The sequence below is a fragment of the Typopeltis vanoorti genome, chromosome 2 (assembly GCF_054136105.1).
Source record: "Typopeltis vanoorti isolate ZY-2024b chromosome 2, IOZ_Tvanoo_1.0, whole genome shotgun sequence".
In the NCBI taxonomy this organism is placed as follows: domain Eukaryota; kingdom Metazoa; phylum Arthropoda; class Arachnida; order Uropygi; family Thelyphonidae; genus Typopeltis; species Typopeltis vanoorti.
This window is the reverse complement of record NC_143550.1, coordinates 16882074-16903970: the sequence shown is the minus strand read 5'-3', so window position 1 is coordinate 16903970 and position 21897 is coordinate 16882074. Positions and strand designations below refer to the sequence as shown.

General features: G+C 36.5%; 1 protein-coding gene across 2 annotated transcripts in view; it reads left to right on the top strand.

Moving 5' to 3' along the window:
* The window catches only part of LOC150108851 (helicase ARIP4), a 619923-nt gene that overhangs the window by 539889 nt on the left and 58137 nt on the right, over nt 1–21897 (top strand). For both annotated transcript variants that reach the window (XM_090403746.1, XM_090403737.1), the window contains one exon: nt 12757–12954. In XM_090403746.1, coding sequence (XP_090259872.1) covers nt 12757–12954 — 198 coding nt within the window. The remainder of the gene's footprint in view (nt 1–12756; nt 12955–21897) is intronic.

Sequence of the window (21897 nt, the reverse complement as noted above, 5' to 3'; positions counted from 1 at the left end):
CCTTCTCGTGGTGCACCCCGTTGGGTATCTACTTTGATACTGAACGAACGAGGATGGGCTGGCAATTTGGGATTTAGCCGACCAAATTCTATTCTTATTGGTTAAACCAAAATAAAAAATGATGGTACAACATGGCAAAATTTCATGCCGGCTGGGGCGTCGCCCGGTTAAACAAGGCCCCCGTTGTTTTCGCCAGGGAACCAGGGCGAACAGCGAAAAGTCAGCTACTGGAACAAATCTGAAAACAAACCTCAACTCAACATCACCAGAGTTAAAGATCGGTACTATCAATGTAAGAAGCCTGAATGGCAAAGAAATGGAGCTAGCTGAGGAATTAGATAAGTACCAGATCGACATAATAGGGGTGACTGAAACAAAAAAGACCAAAACTGGTGAGATCTTTCTGAGCAATAAATACAAAATGTTATATTCAGGCAATGACAATCAAGGAAAAGAAGGAGTAGCCATAGTATTCAACACAAAATACGAGGCTAATCTTCTTGAATGGCAGTCAGTCTCAAGTAGAGTAATGTGGGCAAATATGAGAATGGGGAACTGGACAATGAGACTTATTTGTGCCTATGGTCCCACAGAAGGTTCTACTAAGGTAGAAGTGGAGGAATTTTTTGAGGCTTTAGAAAAAGCAACTGACACAATGAAAAAGGAAAAGTTGGTCCTTGTTGGGGATCTAAATAGTAGAGTAGGAAATGATTGTGAGACATACAAAAATATTTTGGGAAAATTTGGAGAAAAGAGCAAAGCTAATAATAATGGCAAATATCTGTTGGATTTCTGCTCAGGATATGGACTGGTTATTACTAACACCATGTTCCAACATAAAAATGTGCACAAATTCACATGGAGAAAAGAGGCTAGGAATAAGAAGTCTCACTGACTATGTTATTGTTGATAGTGATGTTTTCTCAGTGGTGCATGACACCAGAGTGTACAGAGGATTTGAAATTGGAAGTGATCACTATTTAGTCTTGAGCAGGATAAAATTGAATTTCATATTGAAAAGAATAACATGTAAGAAAGTTTTGAAGCGAATAAAAGTTGAGCAGCTCTCAGATGTGAACTGTAGACTAAAATACAGAAAGATTATTGAAAAGAAAATGAAAGAGTTTGAGAACAGGAATCAAACCTTGGAGATTCAGTGGCAAACTCTGAAGAAAACATTGATTCTGCCAGAGAGGCATGTGGTGAGGTTGTGTGCAAGGATAAAAAAATCAGAACTCCCTGGTGGACACAGGAAGTTAAAGAGGCAGTGAAGGAAAAGAAGAAAGCATATCAAAAGTTCTTGGAAAATAAGTCAGCTTTTACTCTTACAGAATACAGAGACAAATGTAAGAAAGCTAAACAGTGTGTAAAACTAGCTAAACAAAAGTCATGGGAGGACTTTGGCAAGAATATAGAAAATAAATATCAAGAAGGTGGCAAAATATTCTGGAGGTTGTTGAAGAAGCTTAGGAATGGAGGAAAGAGTGCTGTAAAAGGAATTAGAGATGATAAAGGTGAAATGAAAACAGGAGAAAAAGATATCCTTGAAGTATGGAGTAATTACTTTGAAAAACTGCTAAATGAAACAAGCAGTGATGACAGCACAGTGATAAAAAACACTGACCAGGCATGCAGTCAGGAATACATATCCATACTTGAAGTAGAAAAAGCCATCAAAGGCTTGAAATGTGGAAAGGCAGCAGGAGTAGATGATATTCGACCAGAAATGCTGAGGTATGGTGGTATAAGAGTCTTACAGTGGCTGCACTGCATAGTTCAGAAAGCCTGGACAGAGGGACGAATTCCCGATGATTGGAGTAGAGCTCTCATAGTACCCATATATAAAAAGGGAAATAAAACTGAATGTGAGAATTACAGAGGTATTTCCCTACTGAGTGTTCCTGGCAAGATCTATGCAAGTATACTTGAGAAGCGGTTGAGAAGAATTGTGGAAGAAAAGCTTGGTGAAGAACAAGCTGGATTCAGGCCAAATAGAGGCTGTCAGGATCAGATCTTCACTTTACGACAAATAGTCGAGAAAGCATGGGAATATAACAAAGATCTGTATTTAAGTTTTGTCGATTTGGAAAAGGCATATGACAAGGTGCCAAGAGAGAAGCTATTCAATACGCTGCAGTTATATGGTGTCAATGGGGCATTATATCAAGCAATACTTAGTCTTTATTTGAGTTGTGAGTCAGCAGTTAGAATTGAAGGAAGTACAGGAAGATGATTTAATGTTAAATCTGGTGTGAGACAAGGATGTACATTATCCCCTCTGTTATTCATTATCTATATGGATCACATTATGAAGGAATGTGGTATTAAACCTGATATCAAAATTGGAGATGTCAATGTCAGCTCTTTGCTTTATGCAGATGATGTTATACTTCTAAATAAATCCGCTACAAGTCTGCAAGATTCTCTGACTAAATTGAATAGCTGTTGTAATAGATATGGTATGAAGGTCAGCAATAAAAAGACAAAGACAATGAAAATAGGCAGAATCATTGAAAATGTCAACTGTGTTGTGAATGGAGAACCTGTGGAACAAGTAAAACATTTCAGCTACTTAGGCACAATTTTTACTGAAGATGGTAAACTAAATATAGAAATAGACAACAGAATCAGCAAAGCTGGTATGAAAATAGGCAGAATCATTGAAAATGTCAACTGTGTTGTGAATGGAGAACCTGTGGAACAAGTAAAACATTTCAGCTACTTAGGCACAATTTTTACTGAAGATGGTAAACTAAATATAGAAATAGACAACAGAATCAGCAAAGCTGGTATCGTGGGAAGTCAATTGAATAAATTCATATGGAATAAGAAAGAAATTAGTCGGAACACTAAATTAGCTGTATACAAGACTGTGTTCAAACCAATTTTAACTTATGGATCTGAGAGCTGGGTCAGAAGTAAAACACTTGACCAAAGACTAGAGACCGCAGATATGAGAGTCCTGAGAAAGATTAGAGGCGTGAACAGATGGCATCAATGGCAATATCATATTAAAAATGAGGATATTAGGAAAGAACTTGACATTGTCAGCATCCAGGAATGCGTTAGCAGAGCTAATCTCAGATGGTATGGTCACTTAAATAGAATGGGAGAGGAAAGATTAGCAAAACAAGTGTTCTCTGCCAGGTTGGCAGGAAAACGACCCAGAGGAAGACCAAGATATAGGTGGATTGATACGGTACAAAGTGCCTTAGACAATAGAAATATAAGATCTGATAATGTTGGAGTCTTGACAAGTAACAGACTGATTTGGAGGAAAATTGTAGATAGGAAGTTAGTAATGATGTAATTTTTTCATGTAGTACTGTCATATCCTGTACACCCCTTGAGGGTACATGGCAGGAATTTGATGATGATGATGATGATGATGAATTTATTTTTCACATTGCCCAGAAACCGTGCTCTAGAGACCAAACATGGAATTTTTTCAAACCACTTCAGGCCTTCAATACGCAGGACAGTGATCTCACACTGGACACTGAAATTCACCTTCCACCTAATTTACTTGTTCTATAGGTTCTCCATTCAGAATGCAATTGGTGTTTTCAATGTTTTTGCTTTTTTCATTGTCTTTGTTTTTTATTGATTTTCATACCCAATTTATCGCAGCAGTAAGAGAATTGCAGTAACAAATTCATTGCAGTAAAAGAATCCTGCTGATGTGTACTGGATTTGATTAGATGTATAACATCATATACATAAAGTAAAGAACTGAGATTAACATCTCTAGTTTGATTACAGGTTTAATGCCACTTTCCTTCATAGTGTGATCCATATAGATAGTGAACAACAGCAGAGCAATATACACCCATCTCATATCCATGTCACCAGCTTCATATTCTCCATTTCCTCCAGTTTTATTTTTAGCAATTCCAGATGATATCCTGTCAAACTCCAATTTTAAAATTCTGTAGTATTATTATCATGTAGCCATTTCCTTTATCCATCTCATTTGTCACTCTGTCATAAAAAAGTGAGCAAATTACTGAAGTATGTGTATCCGTCAACACCTTGCTTTCCTCTTCAGAGTATTGTATTCCTGTCCATCCATTCCTTAATTTTTTCTTTGACCAACATCTCCAAACACTATACCACTATTCCTGAGATATCATCTCTTTCTTCGATTTTCCTTTATTCAACGTAACTATTTTGCCCTCTTTCCCTTCCAATGAGACTTTATCAGAGGCAGTGTCAGTTTCTTTGCACATTTTTGTAATACACAGACAGTCTGATATATCGTCCAATCTCATGGCTGTATTTGTATTAAGATTATACAAAACCTTAAGTATCTTCAGTTCATCTACTTCTGCTCCCATATCAGATCCTGTCACATCTTGTCACTGCAACATATTCACCTGGATGATAGACCCTTGCAAAAGTCATCACTCAATAACTATTTCATCTACTTCTGTCACCTCCCTATCATCAGCACTCATTAAATGTATCTTTCCATAGTTATTCTTCCTTTGATTTGCTACATACCGAAAGAACTGTTGGTGATTTCCTTGACCTCCTTTGCCTTCCTTATCATGCTAAATATCCCTTATCCATTAGCAAGGTAAGACTTTCCAATAGGAGTCTTCAACTACAGGGATATAGAATAGAAGACAGACAGATCACATGTAGGAAGGTAGTTGAATTTATACATTTTTTTTTTTTTGTAGTTCCTGCTTAATAATGCTATTTATTTGTTTAATTCCTTCCTGATTTATTCTCCTGACCTTGGGCATACAGTCTGATATTGCTTCCTTCAAGCATTCCTTGACCATCTTCAATACACTGATAGCATCTCTTCCTTGGAGATTCTTATACCATAGCACTACTTCAAGCTGCCTTGTTAGCTTCTCATAAGCCTGTATATTTAAATATACTCCCTTCTTAACTGAAAATTTGACATGTTTAGCAACCTCCCAAACCAAGACTGCATGATCTCTCTTCCCACTTAGAGGTAGTGTGGCTGTCTTGGTTATGAACAAATCTTCTGATGCTATTACCAGATCCAACGCTTCTAAACCTTCCATTGCATCAAGATATAATTTGTAAGTGTATAAATTCAACTTCCTTCCTACCATATGATCTGTCTACCTTCTATTCTATATCCCTGTAGTTGAAGACCCCTGTTGGGAAGTCTTACCATGCTGATTGTTAATGCTAATGCTGTTATCCATATCTTCCCTTGCACCTTCCATCCCTCAGCACCCTGTTAGTCTTTTTCTCATACTAGATGTCTCAAATGCACTGCCTTCTACACTCCTTCGTGTTCTCCTGCTACTCTTATTTTTGGCTACAATTCATCTGCTGTCATCAGCAATATTCCTTCCCCAATTCTGTTCTCTATCCTCCCTGAAAATACTCTATCCTCCACATTTTATCCCTGTAACTACATTATCCACTGTCAACCAAGTCTTACCAATGCCTATAACTTTTGGTAAAGTTACACCTACCATTGCTTAAAACTCTTATGCTTGATAGAGGTAAGCATACTCACCTGCACCTCCTCCTTAATAACTGTAGTTTATCTGAACTTTGCTCTTCTGTACTTATGATAAAAAATTAATGGAGTGAAACAGCACTATGAAATAATTAAAAATAGTATTTAATGCTTCCAATATTTCATCTCAGTTATATAAACACTCTCAGGGAGTACAAAATGAGACTTGTCACATACACACACACACACACACAAAGGCAGCACAAAATAACTGAAACATGTGGATAAAAGTCAGTGGACTAGGATGTAAACTAGGATCTCAAGGTATATTAGTGTTGTTTCTCATATTTTGGGATGTTTTATGCAACCATATTTATTCAAATTAAGCTGATTTTTAAGAACAGCAGCAGATTCTAAAAATTGTCTTTCTCTTCTAAATTTACTGTGATGGAGCATGATGGTCTTTTCAATTGCTTCTATGAGCTGTATCCAAAGACTGGTCTTCAAGGCCAGATTGACCATAGTCATGACTGCAGATACATTTTTTATGTTTTTCCCTTCAGATGGTAGCTGATCTTACTGTCTGTCCATAGTAGGCCAACTTGCAGGAACAAGAATCTCTATACACCAGGAATTGAGAGGGAGAGGGGGAGTTTGTCTTTAGTAGAGGAGATAAAGGTAGCTAGTTTTAAGTGGGGCTTGAAAGTGGTTCAAAGATTGTATTTCTTTTAAGGTTCTGTATATTTTTTTTCTGATTTGCTTTGGACATAGAGGTGGTGATAGCATTACTAAAATCTTTCTAAGAGAAGGTCGTGGATTGGGAGAAGGATTGATTATTTCTTGATATTGTGACTGTAGCCATTAGATATAAATGTGTGGCGTGTATGATTGAATTCTGTTGCAAGAGTGGTCTCATTGGAACAAAGGTTATAAGTTCTATAAGTCAATGTTTTTTATGACACAATATTGTTGAGAGGGAGGAAGGATGATGGGAAAGTTTGTGAATGTATCTGCCTGTGTAAGTGGGTTTCCTATATACTGAAAAGGACAAGTTACCATTAGGTAAGCAATTAACCAAGGTGTCCAGAAAAGCCAGACTATTATTGGTTTCCTTTTCCATTGTAAATTGGTTCTAGGCTGAAGACTATTTAGGTGATGTAGAAAAGTGCCTAATGTGTCTGGGCCATTTGACCAAATAGAAAAGACATTATTTACATGTCATAACCAGATAGAAGGATTGAGAGGGACTGAGCCAAGAGATAGCAAAGGAAAAGAGGTCAGTCATGTCAAAGGGAAAACTTTGAAAGCAATAAGGTGTCATTTAAGGGAATGTTAGTGAACAGCGAGATGATATCAAAGCTCACTAGAATATCAGTGTCATTAACAATTATATTTTCAATGGAGGTTTTAAAATGGAAACATTTTTTTATGTATAATGAGGTACAACCTGTATGAATCTTAGGGGGAAATTAGGCAAGTCATATATCTGGGAAGGCATCTGAAGGATCTAAGTGTTATTTATTTTTTTATTTTTTATTTTTATTTTTTTGTGATGTCAGGTCATTTGAGTAGGCTTTTTAATTTCTTGATTAGTGATTTAGTGGGATCATAATTTAAAGATCTGTAAGTGGCACGGTCTCTAAGAATGATATCCATTTTCTTATTGGATTGATTGGCATTGAGGAGAGCAGTAGCAATTCCTTTGTCAGACCTAGTGATGACTATACTGTTACCTTTATGTAGTTTATTGAGAGCATTGAGCTGGCAGGGAAGTGAAGATATGAAAAGTAAACTGGTGATGTCAAGCCTAATTGTTGAAATGCTGACTTAGGATTCTAATGGCTTCATTAAGCCTGTTTTGATGACAACTTACTGCAGTATGAAAGGGTTGCACTTGAGGAACAGGTTTAGAATCCAAAAGTCTGTTGTACTTATTCATATGTTTATTTTTCTGTTTTCAGGAATTTTTTTGAGATGAAGCTTCTGAAATATTAAAGAGAATGGTATAAGAGTTCCATGTTGAGAATTGTTGAAAGCTTGGACTATAATGAGCTGATGGCCGCATTGATAGTGAGAACACAGTTGTGATCAATTCATGTAGCCAAGCAAAACTGGCACGCTTGTAGATACAGAGGATTTTTTTGGATTTGAACTTGACTTTTAATTTAACACACGTAGGCAAAATTCCAGTATCCCAAAGTCTTTTAAGAAAGGCCAGCTGCTTGGATTGCCTAGACCAGTGTTTCTCAACCTGTGGTTTGCAGGCAGACTTAAATTAATTAAATAAATATATATTTTTTAATTAACTAAACAAATTAAAATTAAATAAGTAAGTAAAAATTATTGAAATCAAATGGAGACTTGAAAAAAAAAAATATCGTCAGAATGTTCAAAGGTAGAAGCAATAAAACTATATTGTTGTTCACTTCACCCCTCTTTTATTATTTACAATAATAAAAGAGGGGTGAAGTGAACAATAATATAGTTTTATTGCTTCTGCCTTCCCTTGCTGTTTTGTCAGATTTGAAGTGAACATGTGTTATCCACATTTCAACCAATGGCTTGTTGGTTATTGATTTTTATTATTGAAGGTTTCCCTCCTTCAACCAAGGCTCGGTATATCTTGAGAAGTGCTAAGTTAATGTCCTGAGTTAACCCCAGTATTATATATTTATATATTTTTCGGAAATGTTTTTTAATAATGGAAAAGTGGCTTAGAACTAGGACTTTGAAAACAAGGACAGATGAAACAGGTGATGCTAACCCTAATTGTGATACAAGTGTTTAATGGCGAGTAAATCTGATACTATTAAAGAAGAAGAAACAAGCAGTTCAAAGAAAAAATACAGTAGGAAATATAACAGTTCATATTTGGAATTCGGGTTTACTTGGTGTGGAGATGAAAGTGAACAGAAACCTCAATGTGTTATGAAGTGTTGTCAAACGAGTACATGAAACCTGCGAAACTCTGACATTTAGAAACTAAACATTGAAATGTGAAAAATAAGCCAATTGAATTTTTTCAGCGACGCTTAGGGACATTAAATCATGGGAAAGATATAGTTTCGGCCATGGTTTCCATTAATAGTAAGGCACTGGAAGCATCCTATCTCTTACGTTTGCACATAGCGAAAACAGGGAAACCTCATTCTATCAGGAGAAATTTGCTACTTCCAGCTATAAAAGATGTGGTAAAAACGATGTTTGGTAACAAGTTACTAAAATATGTTGATTTGATTCCTCTTTCAAATGACATTGTCGGTCGCAGAATTAATGATATGGCAGGTGATGTAGAATCTCAGTTAATCGAAAGAGTTAAGAAGAGCCCTTATTATGCGTTACAAATAAATGAGACTACTGATGTTACAAGTAATGCGCAGTTAATATGCTATGTAAGATGCGCATGATAACAACATTCATGATGATATTCTGTTTTGTAGAACTTTGCCATCCCAAATAACTGGAGAAAAAATATTTTGCACTCTCAATAATTACATAATACACAAAGGGATCCATTGGGAAAAATGTATAGGCTTCTGTTCAGATGGAGCTTGCTCCCTTACAGGCATGCATAGTGGGGTTGTTTCTATGGTCAAGGAAGTAGCTCCGGGCATGAATTGGGTACATTGTCTCATACATAGGGAAGCATTAGCCTCCAAAGGAATGCCACCAGAATTTAAAACTGTGTTACATAACTCTGTAAAGCTAGTTAATTTTATTAAAGCTCGACCATTAAATAACAGGTTATTTTCAGTACTCTGTGACAAGTTTTTCTTCATTCTGAAATTCGCTGGCTTTCCAGGGGCAAAGTATTAACAAGTTTATTTCAATTAAGGCACGAAGTTTTATTATTTGTAAATGAATGTAATTCTGATTTTGCATCACTCCTTGTTGACGAAGCATGGTTATCAACACTATCCTATCTTTCAGACATTTTTTCGAAATTAAATAAACTAAATCTCTCTCTTCAGGGAAATTCTTTAACTGTTCTTGATGCCTACGACAGAATAAAGGCATTCAAGAAAAAACTGGTTTTATGGATTAATTATGTAAAAGACAGACGATTTGTACCTTTTCCAACATTGGAATCCTTTTTAGCGGAAAATAATATTTTTGTTGATTCTGAGTTTTCTGGTTTGTGATCACCTTAAAAAATCTGAAATGGAATTTTGAAACATATTTTCCGAATAACTTTTATGAGAAATTTCTGTGGGTTCGCGATCCATTTCAGACGTTTCGTTATCGAAAAAAGAACAGTTAATTGAGCTTTCAAGTGACAGTGGACTTAAAATGCAATTCCGTGATCTTGGTTTGGCTCGATTTTGGATCTCACCTTCAGTGAGAAGTGAATTTCCCAAATGATCTGAAGAACCATTGAAAATCGTCATGCAAAATCTGAAATGGAATTTTGAAACATATTTTCCGAATAACTTTTATGAGAAATTTCTGTGGGTTCGCGATCCATTTCAGACGTTTCGTTATCGAAAAAAGAACAGTTAATTGAGCTTTCAAGTGACAGTGGACTTAAAATGCAATTCCGTGATCTTGGTTTGGCTCGATTTTGGATCTCACCTTCAGTGAGAAGTGAATTTCCCAAATGATCTGAAGAACCATTGAAAATCGTCATGCAGTTCTCTATCTTTGTAAGAAAGGATTTTCATCGCTCCTTCAAATAAAAACAAAATGCAGAAATCGTCTTTGTGTGTGTGTGTGTCGATCTTAGACTGAATTTGACCAATATTGAGCCAGATATCCAGCAACTCTGCAAGGGCCGAGAAGCTCAACCATCTCATTTAAAGTAAGTAGTAACATAATTAGATCATATTATTTATTTGTTTAATAAAAACTAAAACTTTGTTTAATGATGATACACTTTTAATCGTTTACTTCCAATTTAATTAATAATGTTTCCATATGTATTCAAAACATGCTTTTAGATTTATTATTTTATAAATGGCACAGTTTTTCTGAAATGTTGGTAATTCCTACTTAGGTTTTCAAAAAAGTTACAAAAAGTCAAAATGACTTATAGGGAAATAAATTAAAAACGCTATGTTTATTTTTGAAGTAAAACTTTAATTCCAACATTCTAAAATGTTATTTTTCTTCCCTTTCTGTTTGCAAAATCGTCGATGACATTGTCGAAGTCTATTTCATCACTCAGTTGCTGTTTTATAGATAGTAAGGCAAGATTTCTTAAACGCCAAAAATGTGCTACCCGGGGCGGATTACCCCTCCCCCAGGTATGTCTCTGTAACTTAGTGGTCCGTAGAATTGTTTTATCATTTTACTGGTCCTTGGCCTTAGAAAGGTTGAGAAATGCTGGCCTAGACAATTGAAGTTTCAGCTTACTGTATTGTTTTGCCTTGCCCTTCTACACTCTTGGTGAGCAATACTCTCTCCAGATATCTAATTCCAAATTCATTCAAGTGCATTCTATCAGCCTTATATAAGTCATTTTGTACATCAAATTCATCCCATAGGTATGCCACTCTGGTACACTCTGTGGTGTACTAGAGTAGTTTATTAACTTTTTCACACATCACAAACCCTTTCCAGAAACTCAGAATCCACAAAAATATTATTTTTGTTGATTCTGAGTTAATAACACACATTCGAATCTAGGATATTATTTTATAAAAATAAGTTAACTTAAGAATTAAAGAGATTGAGCAAGAGACAAAGTAAATTTAAGATTAATATATATATTTACAAACAAATAATATTAGTGTAAAGTATGGTATTGTATGGATGTAACTGTGTGTGTGTGTGTGTGTGTGTGTGTGTGTGTGTGTGTGTGTGTGTGTGTGTGTGTGTGTGTGTGTGTGTGTGTGTAAAATGTTTGTTTTGTAAGTGCTATATACAAATCTGCATTATAACTAAAACTTATATTCTAAAGAGAAAAGAGCCTACAAACTTTACAACAAAAAAGATAAATGATATAAAACATCACACAAAATTTTTTATTTCTTCTCTTCAGGATCACAGGATTTGATGAGAGCACAACAAAATCAAAATCAATAACCTTCAAACTTAACAGCACAATTTTTTCGTCTCTCAACAGTGGCTATTGAAATATAATTAATTAATTTATACCTGTTTTTCTTTGAAAAGAAAAGATACAATAATGTTTCTTCTTTCATTTATTCTTTAACATATCAGTTCCTTTTCCTCTTTCTTTTAAACACAGAGATAATTTTAAAGTTCACTTTTTTTTCCCTTATTCTTAAGCACAAAAAGTTCATATCTTTTGTGTTCAAAATGTTTAACTAGAACAAGTCTGCTACACAGTGTATTTAAAGGAAACTATGTGTTACTTCAGAAAAAAAAAGAAATTCTTCTTAGCAATGATGTCTACACTTCAGCTGAGCTTCCTCTGAAAGAAATTTCATCCATTAATTTGGAAGAACTGTTTGTTTGCCTCATAATGCTCTTTTCCACCTTTTTGACTTAAAAAAATATCTTTTTGTTTCAGCTATATTTCTCCCCTGAACTTACAATATTCAGAACTTATTCTGTTCTTTTTTCTCTCCCACTGTATCAGCTTCCTATTCAGAAATGAAAACTTTGTAAAGGTGAACTTATTATTTTTTTTTTTTTCTAAATTGGCTGTCGCTAAAAATTAAAATATGTAACATAATCTGATATCATTAAATAGCAGGCATCCTGCATCCACTGTATCAGCTAAGAGCCTCTCTAAAGAATGCAATACAAACTGCACACCATCTTTCTACACAACTTAATCCAACTCACTGCAATCATGGCGCTCCTCCTCCTCAACTTACTGCTATCATATTGTGGCAGCAAACTTACTGTGACTCACAGCAGATGCTAGGTGAATTGTGTAACCATTTGATTTTGATGAATTGTTTATAACATTCCACATGAGAATCACAAGACCTATAACACAGGGGAAGGCTGTTCTGGTAAACAGAGGTAGATGGAATGATGGAAGATGATAAGAAGATGGTGTTCACAGATGTTAATCAGTTACATATCGCAGTTATTAATTTTCTTTGTTTAATACACAGTATAAACCAAAATGATTTCAGCAGTATTTAACCAGGCCTAATGGTTTTCACAGAATGACAGTTCTGCTACATAGCAAATTAATATAATATTGATTATGTTAATGCATTGTATCAAAGGCAGAAAAATACTACTTTTGTCTCATTCTTATCCTCTTATTTCCATATGTAAGTAGTTTTGTTACACTTTGTAATACAAGAATATGTGTGCCTTCTCTCTATTGATGGATTCAAATGAAATATCCTGTTATGACATCTCTGTTATGTTTTGTTTAGATGTCAGTATCCCTGTAGTAACCCCTGGTGCTCCTCCAGTGCTTATTCCTGCAGGACAAGAGGTGCTGCTTCTTAGAACTCCAAAAGGTGTTTATCTCCGTTTACCAGATGGACGTATTATTGCTGTACACCTTCCTCCCAGTTTGGCAGCTCGAACTCAGTGTCGTCCTTTACCTCAAAGAGCACCTCAGCATAACGGTATGTTAAAAGTTTTGTGCCTTATTCAGTTTATTAAACTCTTAAATATTTTAAAAGAAATTTTTTTAAAAAAAAAAAGTTGCCGTGACTCTGCTACTTACCGACATTTGAGGTATAGACATTTGCAGATATCTGTAACTCAAATTGTGCCCAAATTATTGTAATGCAGAACTGAGATGAAAACTGCTGAAAATGGCCTTAAAAACACTATAATAAAGAGGCAAGTCTTATCTTTGTTGAGGAGGGCATAACTTATAGTTTAGCAACTTGACTTACTTCTTTATGAAGTAAAATGAATTTAATTAAAATTAGGTCAGAGGCTCACTACAAATTATGAATAAACTACAGTTCATTTACTAGTACAGTGGGTGATCGGTTAACGAACAGTTGGGACTGCGAACAAATCGAGCAACGAACACTTTCGTGAAAGATTTTTATGTTTGGACAACAAACACCTCACAGAACAAACACAAGAAGAAGCGACACTGTGTGTAAGATTTGTAGAAGTGTATTTTACTGCCATCTATAAAAGAAGGTTTGTTTAAAGACTTTGGCAGTTATATACATAACCTTTTTGTGCGCTAGTTGATTTCTGTTCTCTGAATTTTTGTAAGTGCTTTTCTGAACTTTTTATTAAAAAAAAAAAAAAAACTGATAATACTATGGGGCCTAAAAAGAGTGGAGTGTCAAGAACTGTGCTCACCATAGAAACCAAGCAAGAGATAATAGCCAAGGTAGAGAGTGGGCAGAAGATGTCTGATGTTGCTAGGCAGTATGGCTTGAACAGGTCTACAGTAGGCACAATCTTAGCTAAGAAAGATATAATCAAGAAGACTCAAACAGCTAAAGGAGTAACGAAAATCACATCTGAGAAACAAAGATGTGCCATCCTTAAAAAAATGGAGAGATTGCTTTTAGTTTGGATAAAAGAAAGGGAAATGAAAAGAGATAACTGTATGACTATCATTCAAGAGAAGGCTAGAGAAATTTTTGAAGAACTGAAGAAACAAACTCCACATTCGTCACATGATGAGATTGAATTCAAGGCTACCACTGGATGGTTTGCAAGGTTTAGAAGGAGATCTGGCATTAAACATGTGGTAATGCATGGTGAGTCTGCTAGTGCAGATAAAGAAGAAGCTGAGAAGTTCTATCTCAGATTTCAAGAATTCATTAAAAAAGAAGGATATTGTTCGCAACAAATTTTCAATTGTGATGAAACTGGTTTATTTTGGAAGCGCATGCCGAACCGTACCTACATCACGAAAGATGAGAAAAATATTCCTGGGCATAAACCCATGAATGACCGATTGATGTTACTTTTGGGAGCTAACGCTTAAACCGCTTCTTGTCTATCACTCTGAGAACCCCTAAAGCATTCAACAAAAATTCCATAATTAAAGAAAGACTGCCAGTGATGTGGAGATCGAATGAAAGGGCATGGGTCACGCAGGTTCTTTTCAAAGAATGGCTGTTTAAAGTTTGTGCCCCAAGCATCAAGGATTACCTTCAGACCAATGAATTGCCATTGAAAGTACTGTTGCTATTGGACAGTGCACCAGGACACCCAAAAGACCTTGAAGATAATTTGCTGGAAGACTTTCCCTGGCTGACAGTTCAGTTTCTGCCTCCAAATACCACTTCGTTGATTCAGCCAATCGATCAGGAGGTTATTGCAGGTTTCAAGAAATTGTTCACTCGCGTGCTGTTTTGTCAATGTTTTGAAGCATGCCAGTTCTCCTCAATAATGACATTAAAAACGTTTTGGAAAGAAAAATTTGATATTCTTGAAGCTATCCGGCTCATTCAAAAGGCTTGGTCAGAAGTCACTCAATGACAGTTGAATTCTGCTTGGCGAAAGCTGTGTCCATCCTGCATTCAGGGAGATGGAAATGATGTCCCTGAAATTATGGATGAAATTGTGACAACTGGTGGAGATCTGGAATTGGAGGTGAATGAAGATGACATTTAAGAGCTCATAATGGAACATGAAAATGATCTGACGACAAAAGAACTCCAAGAACTCTTGAATGAAGAACACCAAGAAACTCAGCGAGATGTGTTTTCTTCTGAAAAAGAGGAAGACGAAAGAGGACCAATGCCGACATCTGCTATTAATGATCTTTTGAAGAAGTGGGAGGATGTCAGAACAACGGTCTGAGATTGGCACCCAAACCAGGTTGAGGTCAATAGGCTTGGGGATCTCTACAATGACAATGCTATTAATCACTTCCGTAAACTGAAGAAGAGAGAAAAGCAGTTGACATTGGACAGATTCTTTATCACCCCACAAACGGGAAAAAAAACATGACTGATGAAAATGCAAGACTGTGTGTGTGTGTGTATTATTGTTGTTATAAATAAACCTAGTAAGAAATTATATAATTTTTTTATTTATTTTTCATTTAATTGATGATCGGTTAACGAACAATTCAGGTAGTGAACATCGTCTTTTAACGGATTATGTTCGTTAACCGATCATCCTCTGTATATATATTCATTGTGAAGAAGAACTCATGGGAAATGTGTAAGAAAGTGATTCATTTTGCACCATTTGTTCAAATAAGAGCTCTGGATTGTTTAAAGCACTTGTAAAGTGCAGTCACATGGATGATGGATGTGTGCTCTTCATTAGAAAAAGGCCTAGGGTCAGTTCCCAAGTTAGGAACTTTCTTCTTCTTCTTTGGTGCATCTATCCGAAGATTGGTAAATATAGCAACACATCACAACATCCTGTCTTGTGAGGTCCTTGTTATCTCTTCATAACTCTTTGCATCAGTTAGCATCATTATGTTTTTTATATATGAAATTCCCATCCATACTGCTATCTTACTAGGGAAAAATAGAACAAGGTGCTATCCCCTTGCCTTACTTGTCCAGCAATAGCCTTCTAGAGAGGCTAAGTGTGCTAGCCATTTCTCACTCTTCATGATTATCTGCCTCCCACAGCATCCTTTACACCATTGTGACTTATGGTGATCTTCTGCTGATCAGAATGAAAGTTGTTGCTGCCCCAACTTCCAGCGGGCTGTAACTTATTTAATGGTGGTTACATCTCGCCATGTCGCATCCCCGTCAGTGGAAATGTGTGGCTTTTTATAGAGATAACCATGCCACTGATTATCTCACCACTTCCTGTTGGTATATGCCGTCGAATTGTCCGCGACTGCTTATTCACAGGTTTCCCTGTTTATTCGCAGCTAACCTCTGTATCCAGAGGCCATTCCCCTAATCCGCAACCTGGGGACGCACTTAGTAGCATGGGACCCATGCCTTTATATGAAACAAAAGAGCTCTTTCAACCAAGGATGAATTAGCTAGTCTTTATATGAAGATTGGTAGAAGAATTTTTCCTCCTCGATAACTCAACTTGTTCACTCCGCAAACAGACCAGTCTGAGAACATACAATGGTCAATCTAAGACATCAGGGTGTATAATGTGCCTACTGTAAATGGCCTGAATGCTGGACATCGGCTGGGAGCAGTCCAAATAACCTAGATTTATGTTGGGGAATGCCCAGATAGTACCAGAATCAGAGTTAGAATATTGAAACCTGATCTACAGACAGAAGAAATAGATAACCTAGAGTAAAATCATTATAAGAACTGAGATAAAAAAAGATGCAAGTAAAAACCAATCAGGAAGATGATTTAAGTGCTGATTCTGTACCCTCCCTTCATCCTGTAAAATAACTAACCACAGAACTTGGTCTAGAAGCCAGTGCCAGTGAAAAAGCAGTATCAGATTCTGAAGCCAAGAATGAAAGATTATTTGCATTGGTGGGAGGTCCATGAATTTGATATTATATTGATTTAATGAACAGCCTGGCCTGGTTGGCTGAGTGGTTAACATTTCCATTCTTCAACCAACAGGCTGCAGGTTCGAATCCTGCTCACAGCAAGATTGAGACCACTGCTCAACTTATTGGAGGTCTTTAATGGCTTGAAAAATGTCCATCTTTGGCATCTAGAGTAGAGTTTCCAAACAGTTTCAAAAATAAATTTTAAAAAATATAAAAACATATGTTAGCTGAAATGTGTGAGGAGAAAGGAGTACAGTTTGTTAATGTGTGGAATGAGTTTGAAGGACGAAGTGAACTATATAAGAGAGATGGACTGCATTTGAGTGGTTATGGTGTGAGTCGCTTGGAGAGACTGCTTCTGGAAGGTAGAGATCTAATGGCTTGATCTGATTCATTCTCTGTAGTCTATACTACAGAGAATGAATCAGATCAAGCGGGAAGTGGTGTGGAAGAGCAGGAGAGATTGAAGAGGTGGTTATGATGAGGAAGTGAGTGGCATGAGTATGGAAAATGAGAGAATGGGTGTGCAAGAGGAACAAGGAAATGGGGAGGCTCATGGTGGATGGGTACAGCGTGAGAAAGGTGGATGCTCTAAGAGGATGTGAGAGAATGTGTAGATAGGAAAGGAATGGGATGACCTGGGATCAAGAGGAAACAGTTGGAATTGAAGAGGGTTCTAAAATGAATAAGCAGAAAGGGAAATGGCCCCTGTTGAGCATGGAGAGATCACATGGAATGAGTGGTATCAGTGGAACTAGTTGTAGATCCTGGAATGAGCTGTTGTTTTTATATAGACCAGTTAAGAAACAAGGCAGATGAAATTGTTGCACTAATTGAGTCTGTTCATCCAAAAATTGTTGGAATAAGTGAGACATGGTTAGATGAGTACGACATCCTGACAGGAATAGAGATGGAAAGGTATGATATGTTTTGTGAAGATAGAAGGAGTAAAAAGGGAGGGGGAGTGCTATTGATGATAGAGAAAGAGTTATGTCCATACAAAGTAGAGATGCAAAAGGGAAATAGTGCCAGTGGTTTTGAGACAGTATGGTGTGAGATAGAGGTGAAGGAATGAAATACTTGGTGGGATGTTGTTATAGACGAGCTAATGTGGATGGTAGTGATAATGAAATGTATGATCAAATTAGTCAAGCAAATAAGAAAAGAGTGATCATTATGGGCGATTTTAATTATAGCAGTATAGACTGGATTGATGAAATAGCAACTGGAAGTAAAGAAATTGAGTTTGTTGAATTTTTGAGGGATAACTACCTCAGACAATAAGTAACAGAGGGCACGCGAGGATTGAGGGTCTTGGATTTGGTAATCTCATCAGAGGATGTAATTATAAATGAGGTGTCAAATCACCCACCAGTTGGTGAGGGACCATGAGGTGATTACTTGGGTGGTTGTCAGCAGTGTGAGGACATCTGTGAGAAAAGGGTATATGTGGAACTACAGGGGGGGGGGGGGGGATTATGAAGAGCTCAGGAGGCAGCTTGCAGGTGTAGCATGGAATGAGGAGTTAGCTGGAAAAGAGATCAATGCAGCTTGGGAGATTTTCAAAAACTATCTAGTAGATGCAATGTCTAAATGTATTCCAAGGATGAGAAGGTTAAATAAGGTAATTGTGAAATGGATGAATAAAGAGATTAAGCATGCGATACAGAGAAAAGGGGCATTATGGAGGCAGCATAAGAGAAGTGGAAATAACCAATTCCACGAGGATTACAAAGACCATTCAAGGGGGGGGGTTTGGTGAGGGTAGCTAAAGTGAGGTATGAACAGCAGTTAGCTAATGAAGCCAAAAGGAATCCTAAGGAGTTCTTTCGATATATAGCCAGCAAAAGAAAGAATGATTATGGAAGGATGACAGTGATTGGAGAAAATGGTATAAAGACAGCTGTTGCGGAAGGTGTGGTGGAGATACTTAATGAGCAGTTCATAATGGTCTTTCAATCTTGTGAATGTGACCTCATGGAGAGATTGAGAGCAGTTGATGATGGGGAGGAGAGACTGACCAAGTGAGCAAGAGGTGTATGGGAAGTTGAGCAAACTAGATAATAAGGCTGTGGGATTTGATAATATATCACCACGTATTCTGAAGGAATGTGCCAGGGAGTTGATGCTGCCTTGACATATTTTTTTAATACGAATCTTGCACTGGATCAAGTTCCTAAGGAGTGGAACTTATGATTGTGATTACTTGAGATTGTCTGACTTCATAAAGGAGGTGATAGAACTCAAGCATCAGGACCGTGCTTACCATAAGATGCATTAGGTGCAAGCTGGGGCCACATTTTAAAACCTTACTCCCCACAAACAACTATATAAAAATCCGCCTATTTATAGTTGTAAAATAAAAGACTTATTTTTAAATATTAAATTCATAATATAAAAACTAGAAGCCACTGAAAAATTTGTGCAGCAAAATAGGATCAAATATCATAGGATAGTAAAGGAAATTCAAAGTAACACAGTACACGTAAAGGCAAGTGACACAGAGGTCATTCCACCACAGTTCATCCGTTAATGGGTCTAAAATCGTCATTCAGGGATTAACGGCGGAAGTGGGTAATTGCATGATAAAAGGTAGAATGTTGATGAAGTTTAGATTAATGAAAAATGCTGGGGTGGTCTGGCTATTTTATTCACCTCAGCCTGTAGACAGATTGTCGTTTGTACTCATGCATAACAACTGATAGTTTACTAAAAATAAAGAGCCAAAAGGCTCCAGTTCGGCAATGCAAAATTATATAAATCAAGTGGATATTAAATCCAGCATTATTTCAAAGCCGAATGCAGAAACTATGAAAGTTTCTTACGAAATTTGACCAGAGAGCTTACGAGAATACACTCACCGGCATTTATGAGTTGCCCTAACGCTGCCCATGTAGAAGACATGATCGCTTTGCCCGAGTCTGCGCTAGGGTGGCAGGGCCTCTATCAGGGCCATCTTGGTGGGTGCTTTTCCCTGGAATATGAGCAGTTCTGCTCCAGTGGTAGGGGTAGCCTGTTACTGAGTAGAACCAATGCTGATTTGGGTGGTTACTTATCTTGGGGATCATCTAATTTTCAGAAAGTCCCTTTGCTTACTCAGCTCTTGCTGAGGGAGGATGGGGGGGGGCTTAAGATTTTGGGAGAGTTTTGCCTTGAGAGAGCAATTTGAGTCTCTGAGGATTGGCGTTTTCCAGCAGGGTCTTTATTGGGGCTGTGTCGTGGGTGCTTTTCCCTGGAATATGAGTAGTTTGCTCAGTGGTTGAGTGAGCCTGTCAATGAGTAGAACCAACGCTGAGCTGGATGATATTTTGGTCACTGGGGATCGCCTAATAGTCTTAAATAGTTGCCTGATCTCTGAGGAGAACCATCCAGTTTGAAACAGCTGTCAGGCCAGTGAATCCTTATCAAAATGGACCAACAGAAGGTGAATATATGGACACTTGAGCAAGTGATCATGTCTTCCTATAAGGTCCTCACTAGGGCAATTCGTAAATGCCAGCGAGTGTATTTCCGTAACCTCTCTGGTCAAATTTCATATGAACTTCATAGTTTTCTACATTCGGCTTTGAAATAATGCTGAATTTAATATCCACTTGATTTATATAAACTGATAGTTCAGTTACCGTTATTTGGGTAATATTTGTAAAGCAGTATACAAGTGTATATACTTGATTATATGGTTAAAGTAGTTCTCACAGTCGGTAAGAATATATTTTTCAATGAATTTATTATTCTTATTTTGCTGTTACTCGTTTATTTTAACAAAACCAAGATACCAGTGTTTCTATTTTTGCATTTTTTTAGCTTTTAATGTAATTATTTATTTATAAGTTTATTTTGGATTTGATTAATATTTATTTTGCTTTTAATAGTATAATACACATAGTGATGCCAAGAAGGTTTGAATCCAGAGCTAGTAAAAGAGAACGACTCAGAGAAAGAAAGAGAAGGAAAAACAGCTTATTGGGCATATTTTATTAAATATACCTCAGAATGTTGGTAAAATCGAAATTAAAAAAAATAATGCACAAAACGCAATACAATATATGTCAGAAATGTAAATGAATCGCATTTTTACCGTAAAAAGGTAAATGGAACAAAAGAAAAACTAGAGTGGCTAATTTTTTCAGAGACCAGCAAAGCAATTTACTGCTTTCTTTGCAAATTGTTTTCTAATTCAAATAACAGCTTAATGAAGGACTTTAATGACTGGAGAAATATAACACAAGCCTTATGTGATCACTAATGTTCTAACTGAGCATATACAAGTGATATGCACATATTACAAAAGAAAATCAAGTTCTGTAAATAGTCAAATTGATTATAATAAATTTAGTTTAATCCTTTATCCAAGTGTGAGCAAACAAAGTTTGCATCTGAAAGTATCTTCAGGACTGGGGTAAGGTGGTACAACACCAGGGCAACTCGTTGCAAAGGTGGAGCAAGCTACCAACACTCCTGTCTCAGTATCTCCTATAATGCAAAACACATCTCCTTGCGGATATGTCTAATGTTATGCATTAAGGGTGGGTCACTACCCAGACTAGTTCCGACCTTTATTGAGGTAGAATGGGAGTTCATGTCTCTCATCATTGGCCTTTGGAGAATAAAGCATGCTGAGGGTCAGCAGACAGTAAGAGAGGAGTATGATGTAAGATAGAGTAGGATAGTAGGAGGTAAAAGAGGCCTCAGTCAACTTGTTTAGCTGTATTAGGCTAATTGGTCTGTAACACATAATCTCCATTTATCTGTTCAGAAAAAAAAAAGGTTAAACATAGACTTTTGTCTAGAGTTCGCATATGATTTTATCCAAATTAATAATTTAGTAAATATAATATCCTTATTTGTATTCCAGGTAATTAAATTTTACTGCTGTTATTGAGAAACTGAGGACTTATGGTCTGGGCTAAATATATGAATTGATCATAGAGGCCGAACTTAGGGTTTGGAGTGAAAAAATAAAAATAAAAAAATAAAAAAAAGGATTTTTTTTAATACATTTAAAATATAAATTTTATTATTTAAATTTAAAAAAATTCAAATAATAAAATAACAGGACTTAAGGTCCGGTGAGTTGAAATGAATAGGGACTTATAGACCTGGTACCATTGGGACTTAGAATGGGGTAGAGACTGGCCCG